Here is a 20,828-nt window from a genome sequence, read left to right as displayed (position 1 = left end):
AATTGATAAGGGTGCCCATACTTTTGCACCGGTCAAATTTTGTTTAAATGCGGATTGCACATTTTCTGTTAGTACAATAAACCTTATTTCAACCCAGAAATATTACTGAGTCCATCAGTTATTAGATATATGAAACTGAAATAGCTGTTGCAAAAACCCAAATTGTTATAAAGAAAAGAGGTTAACATTAATAGGGGTGCCCAAACCTTTTCATAAGACTGTATGTCCCTCATTCTGGCCCCCTTTATTTAATAATGTCCAGGGAAACAAGGAGAATCAGAAGTGGTTGTTAATTGCTTCCTGCAAAATATATCCCCCCACACACTGCTCCTCTCCAAAATAGCCCCACAAAGTGCCCCTTTCCATAATGTCCCCCCAAAACTTGCCCTTTCTATATCTCCCACATAGTCTCCGCATAAAGTCCCCCACTCCTCATTATACTATGCTGCCTTTCACAATCCCCTTCCTAATTGCCTCATATTGACCCTCATTGTTCCATAATGTCCCAAATTGCTTCATAATTTCCTCCGTTGTTCCATAATGTCCTAATAAATTTGCTCCATAATATCCCTATTTATTCTATAATATAATGTCCCCCACTGCCCCATAATGTACCAATTTGTTTCATAATGTTCCCCATTTCCCTATAATGTCCCAATTTGCTCCACAATGTCCCACATTGCCCCCACAATGTCCCAATGTACTCTATAATGTCCCCCACTAACCCATAATGTCCCAATATGCTTCATAATGTCCCCTTTACCCCATAATGTCCTAATTTGTTTCATAATATGCCCCATTAAGTCCTCCACTGCCCCATAATGTCCCCCATTGCCACATAAAGTCCCCCACCATCCCATAATGTCACTTGTAAAGTAATACCACTTATCCCCCACCTATATATACACACAAGACAACACATACTCACCTCGCTCTGCTGGGGTCCCCATGATTCGTCTTATGGCCAGTGTGTATACGTGGTGGAATGATGCTATTGTGCCAGTACGTCACAGAAGAAGCACTGAGAGCACCCTTGTAGCTGCCATGCCATCCTGGTAAGGCTATGTGCGCACGTTGCGTATTGCATGCAGTTACGCTGCGATCTCCACCGCAGCGTAACTGCATGTGTCCTGCGTCCCCTGCATAATCTATGAAGATTGTGCAGGGGCCGTGCGCACGTGGCGTATTAGAGCGCAGCGCTTTGGCTGCTGCCCGAAGCGCGCGTTCTAAGAAGTGACATGTCACTTCTCCTGCGCTCTGCATGCAGCTCCTGCTCTGTCTATGGGAGGGGCTGCAGACAGAGCGCATGGAATCGGCTTTTTTTTTTCTTCATTACGGACTCTTTCTGCAGCGATTTGAAGCGCACGTGTGCTGTTCAAATCGCTGCAGAAATTTCTGCAGGGACAGTACGCAACGTGCGCACATAGCCTAATAATATTTCCTGAATATTGTCCTCATGAAGGGGACGGATATGTCCCTGAAACGCGTAGACCTGTAGAAATAAAAGGGATTTACCGATACTCCTTGTACTCCTGTGGTTTTGGCACGGTTTTCAAACCTGCTTTCTTCTGCACTGAAATCATCCTGTAGTGTTGGCAGCGGACCTCAAGGAAAGCTCCCTGCCTGGATAAGTGACCAGCCATTACAAGAAGGGCAATCAGGCCATAGGCCCCCCGAAACCTTGGCCAGTAGCCCGGATTGCCCTCATTATACTCCGCCTATGGTGACAATATTGGTCTTCCTACCGTTATTCATGATGGGTATGGTGGTATTATTGGGTTGCTGTGTGGTGGTAATATGTGGTCGTGGTGAGACGGTAATATTTATTCATTCGATAGTGGTATTGTTGGTCGCACTGATGTTTATTAAGCATGATGGGTTACTTGTATAGTGGTCGTCTATGGGGAACATATTCCCTTATAGATGTTGGCAGAATCCCACGCATCAATATGGCGGTTGATGATGGAGGGGGGCACCGACCCCCAAACTTGCCCCCACTGGCTCATAGGACTGTATTTACAGCCCCTTTAACATCTGCAGCCTTATGATTTCTGCTGAGGATGTGCCCGTGGGGCTCATCTCGTGTAATGCAATTGTTCCTACATCCCCACGAGCCGTAAAGGCAGTGGGAGCATTTTACGCCATTGGTTTTGCTGTGCACATTTGGAAATCTCCCTTAGAAACCCGTCACCCCTCGCTGTGCCCTATGTACCGCATTGCTAATGTAGTGCTCATATGAGCGGATATCCAGACACCCCACCCAGATTTTCTCCACTCCTTCCTGCAGGACCACTCTCCCTCCCGGTGACCTCACACTGCCGGAGCACACCAGCATTCACTCACAAAGAAAGAATGAAAAAATGACAGACAGGCTCACTAGCCAATAAAAGAAGGGAAGGGAGACCGGCTTCTCCTTTCATTGGTTGCTTTCTGTCAGTAGGCGGGATGGACAACGTCACCTGCGCAGAAATCAGGAGCTGATACTAGAGTGGCGGTAGTATCCGCCAACAGGCTATGCAGAGTACAGCTATTAGCCAATCAGAGGAGAAGTAACGGTTCGAAGCAACCAATAAGAAATCACCAGGGGCGTAACCCTGTATATAAATGCGGTAACGTTTCGCTTTGCTTCTCAGTAGCTACCGGCAGACGAGATGACAACGACTTCCACATTCAAAGGGCTCGACCCGGAAAGCCGCAGTAGCTCCAGGTAATGCTGTCCATGGTAGTGTGTGAGCGGGCCGGCGGCCATGTGTGTGCACGTCCTGGGGAGGCTGAGCATTGTGTCCGGTGGGGCTGTCTGTTGCTTGAAACTACCATCTGGTGCACTACAACGGCCAGCATGGGGCTACTTTACATCACGTGGTTTGTCCCCGATCTGTGAGCAGTGACAGTTTGTATGGTCACTGGTGCTGATTGGGTTTTACTATAAATCTGGCTGTCCTGTATGGGAAGGATGGGAGTGCTGTGATTTGTGCATCAGTGCTGGCAGGGGTCCAGCCAGTAATCTGCCCTCAACACAGGGGTGTGGGGTAATAGTGCCCCCTTATGCCAAAATCAGACAATCATGGCCTTCATATAATCTGCTGTAATCCCTAGTGTCTGCCAACATCTGTATATGGCGACCCTGTATCCATCTGCAGCAGATGCCATCTTATCCCTGCTATAATCCATAGTGATGGGCTTTCCCTGAGGATCCCCCAGTTAGCTGGCCCGGTCCATAGTCTGATGGGCTTTCCCTGTGGAGCTCCAGTTTATCTCCCCTTCCCCCGTTTAGCTGACTGCTTCCCTAGTGTTATGGGCTTTCCCTGAGGACCCCCCTAGTTTAGCTAGCTGCTTCCCTGGTGTTATGGGCTTTCCCAGAGGACCCCCTCCCCAGTTTAGCTGACTGCTTCCCCAGTGTTATGGGCTTTCCCTGAGGCCCCCCCTAGTTTAGCTGACTGCTTCCCCAGTGTTATGGGCTTTCCCTGAGGACCCCCACTTTTGCCCCCCCAGTTTAGCAGGCCACTTGGCACCCCCTTGTAATGTAGCGGTACTCCTGGATGAGTAGACTGACTTGCATTGTGGCTCTCCATCTGTCATGCATTGCATTCTCCTTTCAGGGTGGGGTTACCATTGGGAATGTCTGTGCTGCTGTCAGCCGGGGTCCTGCGCTCTCCTCCTCCCCTGCTGAATTACTGGACGATGAGTAGTCTGTATCTGTCCCAGTTATGAGGGGTGAGGCGGATCAGCTGCTGTTCCTAGGGCAGATTTAACAAAGGAAATGCACTAGTGTCATGTGCGCTATTCCAGCATGGCTGCACCCTCATGGCATCCCTATTACTATATGGGGTCTCCTGAACACTGGCAAGGGAGTGGGGGGGGGTCTTTACACATGTGGCACTAGCCTGGAATGGCCAATCTTATTGAAATTGGTTTCATCTGCTAGAAGACTGATCTGCAATAAATCTGTGCCAGTTACTATATAATTAGTATCTGGATGGGGGGGGGGGGTTTCAGTCGCAGGAATTGGGTTGGGGGTTCTTTTGATTTTAGGTCTAGCTATTCAGTATAACTTTGAGGTAGGAACCCATTCTTGCCTCTGGGTAACCCTGGGTTCCCACCAGTGTTTCGCAGGTACTATACAGACTACGAAGCGTGGACCACCTGCAGATCTCTTGGCCTGACCATCGTTGCCCCATAAGACCGGTCACTGTGGCTCATACTTAGTTGGTGAAACTCTCTGGCTTCAGTGACCAACTCAATCCAAACCTGTAATGCAGGGACTCATGGCTGTAATGAAGGGACTGGCCCCAGCCACCTGTGGGGTTTTACTCAGATACCATTGACTGTGATCTATGATGCTGTTTGTGTCAGGCTGGAAGCTGTGGCCATAATATGAATGGTAACATGTCGGCAATCTTTTTCGTATGAGGCCTACATGTTGCCGCATGGCACGTATATTACCTGACTCCTCCATAAGGCTAGGGTCACATTTTGACTGGTGCAGTTCATAAAACTATTTCAATGTACATTAAAGGAATTGTCCTTTAAGAAAAGTGGACCCCACGCTACATAAAATGCATAAGCATCAAACACAACAGGTAGTCTCCCTCCTTGGGCTCAGGTCTGGCTCCCTTCTGCTGCTTTGGTACCAGTGGTTTGCCTATAGCAGTGGGCACATGCCGGGCAGCCTCAGTGCCAGTATTAGTGCAGCTGCAGTCTGTACTATAGTCAAGACGCCAGGACTACAGCAGCTATGGGGACGATGGCAATGGACTAGGATGAGTATTTTCTCAGTTATGTAATTTACAATTTGGGTACCACTTCCTGAAAGGGGACAGTCCCTTTAACTAACTATCTGTTTAGTGATGGAGGTGAGGAAGTCAATATTAAACGGAATCGGTCACTAGTTTCCATCTAAAATTAAGAACATCATAATGTAGGCATCTGGTGAGGTAACTTACTGGGCTGCTTGCTGTAGTTTTGATAAAATGACAGCAGACCATGACTAGAGAACTAATAAAACGGCTGCCACATAGTCTTCCATTGTCATAAAGATGGGGATGACCTTGGCTCTACAACTTTATTTTACTCCCTTTATATAGTGCTATTAGATACAGTGCTTTAGGTGTGATCAACACTATCAGTATGTCTGCAGTGTTGGCAGAAACCACTGTTCCCTGAGAATCCATGCAAACACAGGGAGCACATACAAACCTTAGTGGGATTTGAACCCAGGACCCCAGAGCTGCAGTCCTAACCACTTGGCTTACATGGTGCCCATACTGTCTGGCCTTTCTGCCTATGCACAGTGTACACAGAAGGCAGTCGGTAGTGTAGCTGGGATTATATAGAGCTTGTCATTCATTGACCTGTTAGCTTTGCAGCAGATCAGTAAGTGATATTGTTGGCACTGGGTCTTTGCCCCTGCACTATGCTGATCTTAAAACCAAATTTTTTGACCAAGGTTTACATATAAACAATGGCTCCACTCGCTCAGCAATAAAACCTATAATGAACAATGAGTGAATAAGCCAAATAATAAAAACATACTTTTATTAAATAATGATTAAAAATACAAACATATAAAAAGACAAAAGGTGAGGTCACAATCAAATACCCTCAGGTAATCAATATTTTTTATATTATAGATGGCAAATATGCACAATAGGAATGTGTCAAAGTATAAGATGCAACACGCATGGATGCCATAAAATACTAGCCCAATGAAAAAAAGGGGAATACAACCGCAGAAGCCCATTGTACCTACTAGATGGCAACAAATGCTCATAACATACTGGTAAAGCCTGAAATAGGAAAAAGGTATCAACAAAAGTTGATGGGTGAATACAAGCTGTATAGATACCATAGAAACTATGGGAAAAAGAGTTCAAAGACAAAAGAGGCCTGTTCTTATACTGAATGGCAACAAGTGCTCATAACAGTGATGAGGCTAAAAGTAAAATAGTGGATACTAGTGATATACCCCAACACGTGTTTCGCAAAAGCTTCTTCCAAGGAGCCCCTTGGAAGAAGCTTTTGCGAAACCCATGTTGGGTTATCCTGTTACCCTCAGGTTGCTATTTGCCTTCAATCTGTCTTTTTCCAGCGTCTTTATTTTCTCTATGGCTGGATTCTATGGCCTTTGGCTATATCCTATAGGATTACCATCCTGTGGATACTATAGGCATTTATTCTTGCCTGCCGTCTGATTACTCTTTGCTATTGTCTTGGTATCCTTTATGCATTTGGTATTGGGATTTAGGCTCCCATATTAGCTTTGTTTTGCCACTATTGATCAAATACATGTCTTTTGCCTTCATTACAACCCTTCTTTTGGGGTTTTCTCAACTTTATGTTCAGTATCTTACTTCCTATATCACTAGTATCCACTACTTTACTTTTGGCATCATCACTGTTATGAGCACTTGTTGCCATTCAGTATAAGAACAGGCCTCTTTTGTCTTTGAACTCTTTTTCCCATAGTTTCTATGGTATCTATACAGCTTGTATTCACCTATCAACTTTTGTGGATACCTTTTTCCTATTTCAGGCTTTACCAGTATGTTATGAGCATTTGTTGCCATCTAGTAGGTACAATGGGCTTCTGCGGTTGTATTCCCCTTTTTTTCATTGGGCTAGTATTTTATGGCATCCATGCGTGTTGCATCTTATACTTTGACACATTCCTATTGTGCATATTTGCCATCTATAATATAAAAAATATTGATTACCTGAGGGTATTTGATTGTGACCTCACCTTTTGTCTTTTTTTGTTATTTTTAATCATTATCTAATAAGTGTTTTTATGCTGATCTTAGATGGCGCAGATAAAAGTCTGAGTCTTGTTTGCCCTGTCATTTCCTCCAACCTTGTGACAATCTGAGCACCACTGATTCTGCTTCCCTTCCTTTTTTGCTCTGCATCACTCCAAAAGCAACAAATGTTCAGTCTCCCCTCTGCAGTCCATCTGTGCGTTTCTTCAGTCTTCTGGGGTGTATGCCTTCACCCCTTCCTCCCAGACATTGGTGATCAGCTACCTAGCTGTGATTGGTAGTGTAGCCTTCTCGGAGTTGTCTGGGAGGGAAGGGGTGAAGGTATACACCCCACAAGACTGAAAAAATGCAGTTGGACTGCAAAGCGGAGACTTAAGAGCACTCCAGAAGAAACAAGAGTGAATATTTCTGTAGGAAACAGAACAAAATCAGGGGCACTCAGACTCCTGTGCAAAAATGTATTAAACATCCCAAACATCCATTCTGTGCCATTAGATGCTAACTTTTCCACTGACTAATGAGGCACCCATTAGCTGTCCTCAGTATGTGCACAGCAGCTCTATTCTATGGGGCATAATAATCCGTGCAGTGGGGTCTTCACCAATCTGTCACCGGACCTGTGGATACATGATGACCACTTTTAAACAAAGCCCCATTGCCTAACCACAGTGTAGGTGACCACTTGGGCTATGTGCACATGCTGTATTTTTTGCACATTTTTCAGGTGCGCTTTTGTTCTAAAAATTGCATGGATCTCCTTCCCCAGCAGTCTGAAATTTCATTTTTGCTGTCCGCACAGTGCAGGTTTTTTGGTTGCATTTTTGTGGTGACCACGGATGCAACATGTCAATTCTTTTTGCATTTTTCACCAATTGAATTGAATGGAGAGAAACGCAGCAAAAACACATGCGTTTTTTTAGTTTGTCACAGGTGCCTTTTTTGGGGCCAAAAATGCTGCATCTTTGTGGTCACAAACGCAGCATGTGCACATAGCCTTGGGCGATGTGCCCACAGGAATAAGTACCTGCAGATATATCCGCAGGTTTCCCGCAGCAGAGCCCCAGAATCCGCAGCTATCCATAGCTGTGGGATTCCAGTGAAATATCTGCGGTAAACCTGCAGACATTTGTGCGATTTATCTGTGCAAGTCCCAGCCTCTATCTCCATAGTGGAGAGGCAGGACATCCGCAGCTATTTCCACAGGAATAATTGACATACAGTCATGTGCAGCTGTAGGACATCCGCAGCATATTCCGCAGCATGGACACTGCACTCCCCATGTCTCATAGGACATGGGGAGTGTCTGTACTTGGTAAAACCTGCGGATTTAACTAAAAAATCCGTGGGTACATAGTGCCTTAGAGTTATGGCCCCACTGTTCGGCATAAAGGGGCACAATGATCCCCATTAAAATAGAGCACATGTTCAACTGCCTTTGCTCACTGCCACTCAACTGAGGATGCTTATTCTCATAAGTGTGAAGTTATCACCCTTGTGAATAGGTAATTACCACATTTTTCAGTTTACAAGACACACTGGATTGTAAGATGCGCCCCAAATTTAGAGGGGAAAAGTAGAAAAAAAGTGGTCCCTCTTACAAACCGGTGGGGTTACAGGAGGCAGGGGTGGTGGTGGAGTAGGGTGCTGCAGGCTGTGCAGTGGGTGTCCCAGATGCTCACTGTGAGGCAGGTAAGATCCAGAAACTCTTGGTGTGGGCTTCAAAGAAATGGCACGTGTGCAGATTGAGCTAGCTCCTCAAGGACCAGCTGAGATCTCATCCAGGCACGTCACCTTCAGACACCATTTTCCCTAAGTCTGCTGCTTAGAGCACTGGTCAACGGCGGCATGTGCGCAGATGAGATTTTGAGCCAAGAGCTCTGTGCACATGGAGACTCCAGGTGCCATTGTGAACCCTGCACTGCCGCCATTTTCAAGATGGCCTCGGCCAGTGCCTCAGCCCCAGCAGCATAGAATCGCCGCTACCCCCCCCCCTTCCACCCGATAAGCTACACTCAAAGACTCACCCTACATTTTATTCCCAAATTTTTGGGAGGAAAGTTTGTGTAAGGCTGCTTTCACACATCCGGCTTGAGCTGTGCGGCTCAATCCAGCTGTGCAAGCTATGCAACGGATGCGGTGAAAACACCGCATCCTTTGCATACGTTTTTCCCATGCGGCCCATCCGGTTTTTGCCACTTGCGGCATGCTACTGAGCATGCGCAGTGGCAAAACCCGCATGCGGCGGCCGGATGCGTTTTTTGCCGCATCCGGCCACCATAGGCATGCATTGAAAAATGCGCTGCATTGGCCAAATGCGGCACGATGCCGTTTTTTTTGCCACGCGAAAAAACATGCCAGGCAACGTTCCAGCCGGCCGCCGCATCTGCTAAATCTGCCGCATGCGGCAAAAACCGGATGGAACGCAAGGCCATGCGGCACAATGCGGCACTAAAACCGCAACCGGCAGTAAAAAAACAGTTGCCATTTTCCTGCAAAGTGCCGGATTGTGCTGCATTGCAGAAACCGGAGGTGTGAAAGCAGCCTTATAATCCAAAAAATATGGTACTCTTTACTGGACACCCCCGCTTGTGCTGAATGGAACTTGTCTGTGGGTGCAATGGCATCACATCTTTTTGGCTAATCCCTCTAAAATCTTATCCAGGGTCCTGAGACCTCCTGGTGGTGGCTCCAGCTTTTCTTTTGACGTGGAAGCTTCAAAGCAGCAACAACCTGCTAGACGACACAAGATGGCTTCCAACATATTTGGCATACCAGACAATGAGCCGGCACCTACATCCTGCGCTTCTGAGCCCGGTAAGTTATTCCTGCGTACCTCACCTTGTTTAATGTCATGTATTAGATTGATACTGGCAGCAATAGCAACTTTCTAGGTGAACCGGCTATTTATGTCCTGTAATTTATGCCGCCCTTATCTGTATAATTAATGTAATGGTATGAAGGGTAATTATATTACATATTTGGAGTTTCAGAGCACAACAAATACCTTACAGGGAATTTGTCAGGATAAAAATATTTTTGAAAGTATTTTGTGCACATTTAGTTCAGCAGTACCTTTACATGACTAGTCTGTTCTTCCATTACTGAGATCTGTAGGCTGAAGAGCGACTTGTCAATCTGAAGCCTGTCACTCCAGCTCTATTCCCAGTGCCTCCTCCTGCCTGACTGAGGGCTCACTTTGCCAGAACTTGCAGTATAGACTGTCAACCAGAAGGCATTAGAGCTGGAGTGACAGAGGCCTCAGATCTACCATGGACACTTGCATATAAAGTCAAATGCTGACTTCTCGGTAATGGCAAAACAGACTGGCCATGTAAAGGTACTGCTGGACTTGTCTCTGACAGCTACCTGTGCATGTGGTTTTGCAGGTAAGATCTCCTTTAATTTGCTGCCACGTACATTACTGGAGATAAGATTTATAATAGGAGACACTTATAAAGGGGATGGTGTAACACTACTCTGGTCCTGATAGTTGTGCCTTTCTGTGACTAAGTGGTGCTCTGTAAGCAGCTAAGACTTGCATCCTTTTACTACATGGACAGCTGTTGCTCTAGATAGTCACCATGTGATACAGATAAAAGATCAATGCAGTTATAATTGACATGTTGATTTCCTTTAGGCTGGAAACATATCTATGCAAGTAAAATCGGTCCGACTGGGTTGAAAAGAAACTCGGCTGATTTTTAGTTCACGTTAAGGCCGAGTGCAACGCAAGCGCGATCTTTTTTTGAATAAATTAATGATTTTGCTTGCGTGTGCGACGCGTGTGTCGCGATTGCGATGCTAGTTTCCTGCAACATCTTAACTACATTAAATTGATTACACATGGTTCATTTACTTTACCTTTGGGAATGTGATGTCACATTCATCTGAATATTGAGCGTAGTTCCTGCCACTCGCAAATGTGAACGCTGGTGCATGTGTGTGATCCTACTTTTAATCCCCTTCCATAGGAAATCATTGGGACAAATGGTGCGAGAAACTCGCAAAAAAGCATCATGCTGCGATATTTTTCTTTTTCTCGGTCCGATTTGGACTGAGAAAAAAATAGCAAATGCGAGCTGAATCATTCACTAACATGTGTCCAATTCCAATGCGAGATTTTCTCGCATTGCTCTACTGCGAGAAACTCGCAAGTGAGAAGCAGCCCTTAAAGGGATTTTGCATAAAGCCTTAAAGTAATACAGAAGTCTGATCTCCATAAAATCATGTATTGACTATCTCATGGGTGCTGCTTCTATAAACACCTTAAATGCCTTATGTGCAGGTTGCCATTCCCTGGCTTTGTTTTGGAAATGTTAAAGGGAACCTGTCACCAGTTTCAGTATTGACCCAAAAGGATCACCTTCTGCAGCTCCTAGGCTGTATTCTTTGAAGGTACACCTCACTCCAGACCCCAGAAATAACTTTATAAAGTCTGACCACCACATTAGCAAATAAACTGTTCTGGTCAGTCGAGTGCTTTTTTCAGCTCTTGTTCTACCCCCTGCCGCCTGCTGCTGTTTGCTATCCTCCTTTGATGATTGATGTCTGATGCCTCCATCAGACATGTACTGGGCTGAATCTCTTGCCTGTGCAGTCATTCCCCGCTCATGGAGGTACACTTTGCTCTGCCCCATTGCGGGGAAAGAGTAAAACATAGGTGCGCTTGTGAGAGCTCATGGGCTCTCACAAGCGCACCTATGCTTTTGGCTCGGCCTGCAATAAGGCAGAGCAAAGTGGGCTGCAAATAACTGCGCAGGGGGAAGATTCAGCCCAGCTACGTGGATGATGCATCAGACATCAGGTATCAAAGGAGGATGTCAAACAGTAGCAGGAGAGGGGGACAGGAGCCTGAAACGGGCACCCCCATCTGACCAGAACAGGTAATTTGCATATGTGGCGGTCAGATTTTATGAAGTTGTCTGGGGTCTGCAAGGAGTTGGAAACAAGGTGCACCTTAGAATGCAGCCCAGGAGCTGCAGAAGGGCATACATTTGGGTGAATATTGAAGAAACTGGTGACAGGTTCCTTTTTTTTTTTTTTTTTTTAAGGGTTTTTCAACATTAGGGAAGGAAACTCCCAGAATTTTATGCAAACTTAAAATAACTGCTGATACTTTCCCTCTGGGTCCAGTGCAAACACCCCACCACATGCACAGGCTTCAGTATTAGTTGCAGCAGTCACGATTACAGAGCGAAATGCCGCCGGAGCTCAGTCTCACGTGCCATTCATTGAGCTCAGTGATCGGCTGCAGTGGTAATCTGGCAATATGATGCTGCATGGTGCCAGCACTGGACTGGGAGTCCATTAACTGTCTGATATTTCAGTGATCAGACACTGCCAGTACATGACTCATTAACAAAGTGGCTAAGATATGTCAGTATTTTCTTAGAGGTTTGGCACTTGTCTCCCCACTTGCAATTTGTTCTGGTTTTGTTTTGGCAAACGCTCTGCTTTATTTACCTGCCTTGGGTCTGGCTGCTTGTTTGCAGTGCTGACTTCACAGCAGCGCTGCAGCCAATCGGTGAGCTCAGTGGCCATGCTCTTGGGTAGAGTTACTGAGCACACTGGCTGCAGCATGGCTGATGAGACATCAGTGGTGGAGACTACTTGGGAGAGGGGGAAGGTTCCCCCTCTTTAAAGCACAACTCCAGTTTGTGGGCTTATTGTTTGTAGCACATGAGTGGTCCTACTAATGTAGGATCCCTGCACCTAACATACTCAAGTGCAGTCTTCAGCTGCCATCTTGTGATTACCTCTGATTTCTGGTTAAAAAGAAGTTGCAATGGTCACTCAATACAAGTGAGTGCCAAAATGAAGCTCTCATAGACTTTCTTTGAAAAGTGAACTCTGGTGCTCACAGCAGGTCACAAACTGCTGGAGGTAGAAGACCTATACTTACTAGCTGCCTTCATGTCACCAGTGCTAGGTGCAGGGACCTTGCATTAGTGGCACTGCTGGAGTGGTGATGGTGGTTTAGGCATGATCACCTATCCTATCCTATTGCCTCCACCAATCAGCTGTTACATATGGCTAGATGTAACAATTTCAAGTGTTTGGTGGCAATGCCAGGTCCCACACCACTCAACATCTGATCCAACACTCCTAATGTATTCTTAGGATGGGTCATCTGTATCAAATGCACAGAGAACCCCTTCAAAGTTGGCTAAGCCTAGAATGTGAAACAAATTCAAAGTAGATAAACAACTACCAGAGGGGAATAAATGTAAAGATCACAGTATGGTAAGGCACATATCCACATACACAAATTCTGGACATGGAGTACCATATAAAAGTTTGATTTAAAGTCACACAACCAGACACTGACATGGGTACTAGTCATGTGATTCTAGAAGATGCCAAATTCTCACTATTGCATCATAATGCATGGCACTACCGCGGGACTGAGCACGGTTTTCAAAACGTGAGTGTCGGTGATGTTGTTGCACAGGTGTGAGATTATGGGTGGCACTGTGAATGTTAAAACAGTGCTCAGTCCAGCGATAGTGCCTCTGCGCATGCACGAGACCTCCGGAGCACTGCGGAAGAGAAGGGTGGCGGCCTAATCTATGTAAATGATCACTGGGGGACCGTGAACAGCGGCAGGAGGGGGATAACAGACAAAACACAGCCCGCCCCCAGGGCCAACAAACATCATTACCATAGCAAAAGGTAATAGTTCCTAAAGTTATGTAGGTCTGAAAGGGGGGCCAGTAGGAAGAGGAACCTTTCTAGAATGCAGCCCAGGACCTGCAGAAGGGGATTCTTCTAGTTTAATAGCAAAAATTCTGGTGACAGGTTCCCTTTAACGGTATAGTGCTATATTGGTGGCATGTGGGGGGGTTCCCAGTAATCTTACTGGATTAGAATGTATAGCTGTTAATTTTGCCTTTAATGGTGTATTTTTAAATAAGTTATACTTAATTCAGCAAATGGGCATTGCATAAGGAGTTCTTGGAATGGTTAAAAGTAGTGGCTGAGCAGTGAGCGAGCACTACCATGCACACTACTCAAGCAAGCAGGTTGGATGTACAAAGGTATGAGTTTCCCCATTCACTTCCATTATACTTGGTATGCAAGCATACAACATGCTAGTTTGGAGTACTAAGCATGGTAGTGCTTGCTTATCACCAGCTATGAGCAATTTGTATTCCCTGCTCTTGCTCCTAAAGCCAGGAGGAATCTTATGTAAAGTTTATGGGTATAAGAAAGATCTACATATGGTCTGTAGATTGCTGGCTAGCTGCATGACTTGTTTCTGAGCCTGTGGACCTCCAAACTGATACTATGTAGAATTGATAATTCACAAATGGTGTCTAATATCTGGGTGACAGATCCTGCAAGGCTTGATCTGATGTCCTGTCTTCTAGATGCTTCAGAAAGTGCAGCTTGTGGCGATGATCCACACCGAACATGTACACAGGATGAATACAGCGATGCCACAGACTACATGGTTAGTATGAAGTCATGAGAAACTGTCTAATCAATGTCCTAACCTTGGTGACACTATCTACAGCTTAAAGGTTGTCCACTACTTACACTGATGGGCCATCCTTAGGATAGGTAATCGGTGTCTGATCGGCCAGGGGCACACCATCTGTTAGTGGTGGCCAGAAATGCTCAGTTCTGGAGATGGCCAAGCACTGCACATCCTCCCTCCACCTATTCAAAGCAATAGGACCAGATGTGCAGTACCTGGCCACAGCCACTATTGGACAGGGCAGCTCCATAACAATCTGGCAGCTGCCACCAAGGCTGAAAACATCTGATAAGCGAGGTCTGACCCCAATCAGACCTTCATGACCATCTTGTGGATGGGCCATCCATAAATGTAATGGTGGATAACCTCTGTAATGATGACTATTGGCTTTAAAAGTCTGCCACAAAGTTCAGCTGATGCTCAGAGGGATCAGCCAACTATCTTTAACTGCCTAAGGGGTGCTTCACACACAGCGAGCTCGCTGCCAAGATCGCTGCTGAGTCACGCTTTTTGTGACGCAGCAGTGACCTCATTAGCGATCTCGCTGTGTGTGACAATGAGCAGCGATCTGGCCCCTGCTGCGAGATCGCTGCTCGTTACACACAGCCCTGGTTCGTTTTCTTCAAAGGCGCTCTCCCGCTGTGACACACAGATCGCTGTGTGTGACAGCGAGAGCGACAAATGAAGCGAGCAGGGAGCAGGAGCCGGCGTCTGGCAGCTGCGGTAAGCTTGTAACCAAGATAAACATCGGGTAACCAAGGTGGTTACCCGATATTTACCTTAGTTACGAGCCTCTGCAGCTCTCACGCTGCCTGTGCTGCCGGCTCCGGCTCGCTGCACATGTAGCTGCTGTACACATCGGGTTAATTAACCCGATGTGTACAGCAGCTAGGAGAGCAAGGAGCCAGCGCTAAGCAGTGTGCGGCTCCCTGCTCTCTGCACATGTAGCTGCATTACACATCGGGTTAATTAACCCGATGTGTACAGCAGCTAGGAGAGCAAGGAGCCAGCGCTAAGCAGTGTGCGGCTCCCTGCTCTCTGCACATGTAGCTGCATTACACATCGGGTTAATTAACCCGATGTGTACTGTAGCTAGGAGAGCAAGGAGCCAGTGCTCAGTGTGTGCGGCTCCCTGCTCCCTGCACACACAGCTAAGCGGTGTGCGCTGGTAACTAATGTAAACATCGGGTAACCATACCCGATGTTTACCTTAGTTACCAGTCTCCACAGCTTCCAGACGGCGGCTCCGTGCAAGCGCAGCGTCGCTTGCACGTCGCTGCTGGCTGGGGGCTGTTCACTGGTCGCTGGTGAGATCTGCCTGTTTGACAGCTCACCAGCGACCATGTAGCAATGCAGCAGCGATCCTGACCAGGTCAGATCGCTGGTCGGATCGCTGCTGCATCGCTAAGTGTGAAGGTACCCTAACCTTTGCCTCTCCCCACACCCTGTATCGTTGGTCAGGGGTGTTTGTCGTGGGATCAGGCATGTTGACCTTCTGTCTGAACCATGGTCCTCTTGCTGACAAGGCTGCTTTATTATGGGTTAAAACTGTGTAAAACTACCAAAGATAGGTCAGCATGGCTTCCACATATGGAAATAGTGGTATGGCTCTATAAACGCACTCAGAAGGGCCCTAACAGTATCACTAATGCCACATGTAAGTCAGTTTAACAGTTGTGACCGCAAACAGGTTGCTGTAGTTTTCCATAGGACAGGGTGTAGTGACTCTGGATATGTAGCAGAATTGGTTTATTACTAGACAGATTCTTCAGCAATGTGTAGTATCTGTCTTACAACTTGGCCTCAGATCTGATCTGTAGGTGACCTGCCGTGGCATACTGCACAAGGAAGTGTCTGCTGTGATCTCATCTCTGCTGATGTGGAGGAGGCATTCTTCCTCCATGTGTCACTTCCTATAATCTGGATTATACATGCTGCTTTCACTCTTTCCTTCCCACTGCTGTAATGGTGTCTGGTTGTCTAAAGGGATATAAGGGTTTCTCAATGGGATATACTAAAAATGATGAAAAGCAATAAAAGAATCATAATAACTTATTAGGTGTGTATTATGTAGATGTATAAAAGGTTTCTTGGGCAAGTTAGACATGGAATGAACATGAAATATCTGTAGATAATAAAATGAACGCATATGGCATATAACAAGAGATGGCATATGCATTCATTTTCCTATTTACAGATATTTCATGATCATTCCACACCTATAATGCTAATGTTCATTCCATGTCTAACTTGCCAAAGAACTTTTATACATCTACTGTACATAATATACACCTAATAAGTTGTTCGTTTTTATTTATTCCTTCATTCTTTTTAGCATGTCCCTTTCTCAATGTCCAACTGAGGGTTGGTCTGGAAGTCAGGGCTGTGGAGTCGGTAAGCCAAACCTTCGACTCCGACTCCTCAATTTCTCTTGCACCGACTCCAGCTCCGACTCCTACATATATTATAGTTAGGTGAAAAATGTATTGTAGTACATTAACATGTGTATGTGAACATCAGACATTTAATAATTTTTATGATACAATAATCAAGATATTTGGATAGAGCATAAAATATATTTATTGGAATACAACTTTAGAACACAACTGTAATTGTAAATATGTAATATACAGTAGATTACATATCGTGTGTGTGTATATAGTGTGTATATATTACATATTGTATTACATATTTACAATTAGTTTTTTGTTCTAAAGTTGTATTCCAATAAATATTTAATGTTCTATCCAAATATCTTGACTATTGTATCATAAAAATAATTAAATGTCTGATGTTCATTGTACTATAAATTTTTCACTAAACATTTAGTATAATGCTTATATTTATTATTTAGTAAAATATTCAGCACATTCTGCATTGCACTACTGTCCCCAATTTATTATATATTTTAGGAGTCTGAGTCGGTGCATTTTATACCAACTCCGACTCCACCAAAATGGACTCCAACTCCACAGCCCTGCTGGAAGTGAGTAAATCAGTTGCAATCACGGTCTGCAGTACTAACTTCACATCAATTGCCTTCATCTGGCAAGTCAGGCTGCTCATGCCATCTACTCGGGCAGAGCTTGGTCTGCAGTGATGCCGTCCCACTGACAGACACCAGGAGCAGTGCCTGCGCTGAACACTGGGAGGGCAAGTAAAGTTCATTTAACCCCCTCTCCTTTGTTACAACTGCCTGTAGATGGGGAAATTTGAGCACCTTAAAAGGAATTTCAGTAAGAACGCTTAAGCCATCTAATAGGCATGGAGGTCATTGATGAAATATCAATGTATTTTATTTCTGATGTCTTATTTCAGATAAATACACATCTTTCCTTAATGTAATTGAGCTGTTGTGCTCTATGGGCCAGACAGATCTCTGTGGGAAGCTACCTCCAGAGCATTTCAGGAGAGCAACTGTCAGAGCTGACTGATGTAATGACAGCTGAGCTCTAATCACTGTGTAGACACCTGCAGAAGAGCTAGAGATATTTGTAATGAGACAGTTCTGCTGTACTCCCCTTCCTGCTTCCTCCATACTGTCTGTGAGTTGGAGATGAGAAGTGCTTGTTATAATCGGGATGCAGTAGAGCCCACAGCACTGCAGATGTTTGTAATGGGACAAGGCTCTGCTCTGCTGTACTGCTAGGCCTTGCTCCCACTTGTGTTTAATATGGATGCACCATAAGGCAGCATTCATCTGGGGTTTTTTTCTGAATTTGGCAGTCTCAGATAATGCACACCCATAAAAGTCTGTGTGCAGTTGAAACAGACTGCACTCAGATGTCGTCTGAGTGCAGTCTGATATACACAGGCAATGGGAGAAATTAATAACTTACCAACTGTGCTTGATTCTCTTGTATCTTATGCCATACATTAACATAAGGCCTTATAATCACTCAGCTCTACAGTAAGACCAGAAAGGAAGACTTCAACTTGCTATAACCTGCATGTCTACAAAGATGGCATAAGGTTAATTTTGCTCAGTCCCCCCTTAAATGTGGCTTGGTGTAAGCAGTGTACAGAGCAGAACATCTCAGTTCTGTACCCTGTTCAATAGAAGCTGCCAGAGCTAGTAACAATTCATGGGTGTTGCCCACCACTAATGCCACATTAATGACAAATGCCATGGGCAACTTATTAAACTTGGAAAATCCCTTTAAGGCCAGGTCCACACAGGGTCTGTGATCCTTGCATGACACTCAGCTCACACTGGCAGCACAGGAGGAGCAGTGTCATGTGAGTCACTGCAACTGAGGTCCGATCATGCGATCGGACTTCTGCTGAGGGGCGGGAGGGATTTCACTCCCTCTCCTCCTGTAGCCAGCTATTGCCACTCTCGCGGTACACCGGTGTACTGTGAGCAGTGTGAATCTTTTTATTCCTCGCCCCATTAATTAAAATGGGTGTCTCACATTGCACCCGCAGCATGCTTCGATTTGTTTTCTCGGTCCGATTGGGGCTGAGAAAATGGCTCATGGGTGCTGGAACACAGGCTAATATTGGTCTGAGTGGAATGCGATGTTTTATCGCATTGCACTCGTCTGATTTTCATGCCGTGCGTCTTATTAGTGTCTGCACCTCTGTAGTGGGACTTGTATGTATTTTTGCTAGGATGTGGCTTCAAATACCATGCATTTTATTTTGATAGTCATGTTAGTTGACAACTTGTTGCTTATGCACAATTTGCAATAAGACATACTATGGCAGTCTACATGGCATACCGGGAATGATGAAACCAGTATTTATACTGTAATGCCTTAGACTGCAGTATCAACCACTAGCAACCTAATGTAGATTTCCAAGGTAATGTACACTTCTAAGGCTTTTTGTAGGAAGTTAACATGTTTACTCTGGAATTGTAGAAGGTGCATAGGATGTATTCAGTGTATTTCTCAAGTAACTTAAATTTGTTTTCTTCCAGGGAGAAGCTGAAGAACCTGGTGAGTATAATAGATGGTTGTGGTTTCAGGCCATTGCTTTAAAGTTCTGATAATCCTAGTGTCTATAATGCCATAAATGTCACTTTTTAATCTCTAGAAACAGAACCTGTGAAAGAGGCTTCAGGAGAACCTGCACAACCTGCTGCCCCTGTAGCCGTACCCAGCAGAAGAAACCCTCCTGGAGGAAAGTCCAGTCTGGTCCTGGGCTAAACCCTTCAACCACTCTGCCTTTTTTTTTTGTTTTTCTTTCATGTATGACTGTACATCTTTCCTTGGTTTAAAGCACTTTGTCCTGACTTTTGTACAAATGGTTGTATCTTCCCATTTTCCTGGAACTACTGGAAGAGGCAAGAACTTGTATTTCTGGTAGCAATGTTTGTTTTGTTAATGTTTCACATAATAAATATTTAAATGGTTTCCATCTTTAATAAGAACGTGTTGGCACTATGTTCAAGGTGGCTCAAGTGGTAATTCTGTTACTGTATCAGTAAATGGCTAAAGAGTTATCTCTAAGAGCTTATACCTTTAAACTGGCAAATGTGGTTAATAGGCTATTTAGTCAGGACATCTAATGTGCACAACATGATTATAAAATTTCTGACAAATTGTTGTTTTTTTTTTTTTTTCCCCACAAACTTGAATATAGTCTCACCCAACAAACAAGCACTTTTCTTGTTTACTGGGTGATCAATGTGTTATAGGATTTTCAAACTCGTCTCATAATTATGCAATGTACATGTACCTTTTAAAAAAGGGTTATTCACTATTTGGCCAACCCCTTCTCATTCATTAGGTTTTTGCCCCATTAACCCCATGACATACTGGGTACATCATGGATCGTGTGAGGTTAATCGCCATGGTCAGTCTGTGGTGGTCTGCACACCAGATGATTTCAACAGTTGACACTTGTGCCTGCTAGTCACAAGTGGAATTGCGTTCCACCAAAATCTGGCAGCAATATGTATATGCACACAGCCATAATGATGACTTACCCACCCTCACTGGAAGTTGTGACATGATCACATGACTTCTGGTGGCTGCCTTGGTAGCACAGGGTCATTGACATCTGTAGCTATCATGAGTCACTTTCTCTCAATGCCGGTAGAAGGCAGTGTGTATAAAGTACCATATCTGCAGATCTCAGCTGTGATCTGGAGAAATGGGAGAGTGATCAGATTGCTGATCATTAGCTTTTTTATAACTATTTTACTAGTGGTTTTACTAGGTCCCTTGAGACTAAGTTCAAATCACCTCCCCATTTGCCTCATTGAAAATCAAAGGATTAAATATACACAATATGGGGATTTCTGAACATGGTGGTGTTTAATTGATTTTATATTTTGATAAATTTATCTGATCGGTAAACAGCATAACAGTGAAATTCCAAATACCAAAATGGCATTTTATGGCCAGTGCAAATTTTGCACAAAATGCAATAGCAGGCGCTTAAAACATCTACACAAATGGTACTGTTAAAAACATCAGCTCAAGATGCAAAAAAATATAAGCAATCACTGAGCCATAGATCCAGAAAAAAAGCTACGGGTTTCGGAAAATGGCACACAACATGCACCACTTTTGGATAACCTTGTGAATTTTTTTTTAATCCCCTTAGATACATGTAAACCTATACATGTTTGGTGTCCACAA

The 20,828-nt window shown here is 44.8% G+C and overlaps 1 protein-coding gene across 1 annotated transcript; it reads left to right on the top strand.

The window, feature by feature from the left end:
• The first annotated feature begins 2,600 nt into the window (after positions 1-2,600).
• JPT1 (Jupiter microtubule associated homolog 1) lies at positions 2,601-19,612 on the top strand. The gene is made up of 5 exons (XM_075347488.1): positions 2,601-2,707; positions 9,418-9,569; positions 14,126-14,208; positions 19,160-19,178; positions 19,276-19,612. The coding sequence occupies exons 1-5, from the start codon at positions 2,652-2,654 to the stop codon at positions 19,386-19,388; spliced, it is 423 nt and encodes a 140-aa protein (XP_075203603.1). The 5' UTR covers positions 2,601-2,651; the 3' UTR covers positions 19,389-19,612.
• Positions 19,613-20,828: the final 1,216 nt, after the last annotated feature.

Source organism: Anomaloglossus baeobatrachus, chromosome 5 (genome assembly GCF_048569485.1).
Source record: "Anomaloglossus baeobatrachus isolate aAnoBae1 chromosome 5, aAnoBae1.hap1, whole genome shotgun sequence".
NCBI lineage: Eukaryota > Metazoa > Chordata > Amphibia > Anura > Aromobatidae > Anomaloglossus > Anomaloglossus baeobatrachus.
This window is presented reverse-complemented; position numbering and strand designations above follow the sequence as displayed.

Bases quoted from the DNA above. Each gene is read 5' to 3' on its own strand.
- JPT1 (XM_075347488.1), top strand. From the start codon at position 2,652: ATGACAACGACTTCCACATTCAAAGGGCTCGACCCGGAAAGCCGCAGT. The intron at 2,708-9,417 runs GTAATGCTGTCC...AATCTTATCCAG, and splicing joins GAAAGCCGCAGTAGCTCCAG to GGTCCTGAGACCTCCTGGTG. The intron at 9,570-14,125 runs GTAAGTTATTCC...CCTGTCTTCTAG, and splicing joins ATCCTGCGCTTCTGAGCCCG to ATGCTTCAGAAAGTGCAGCT.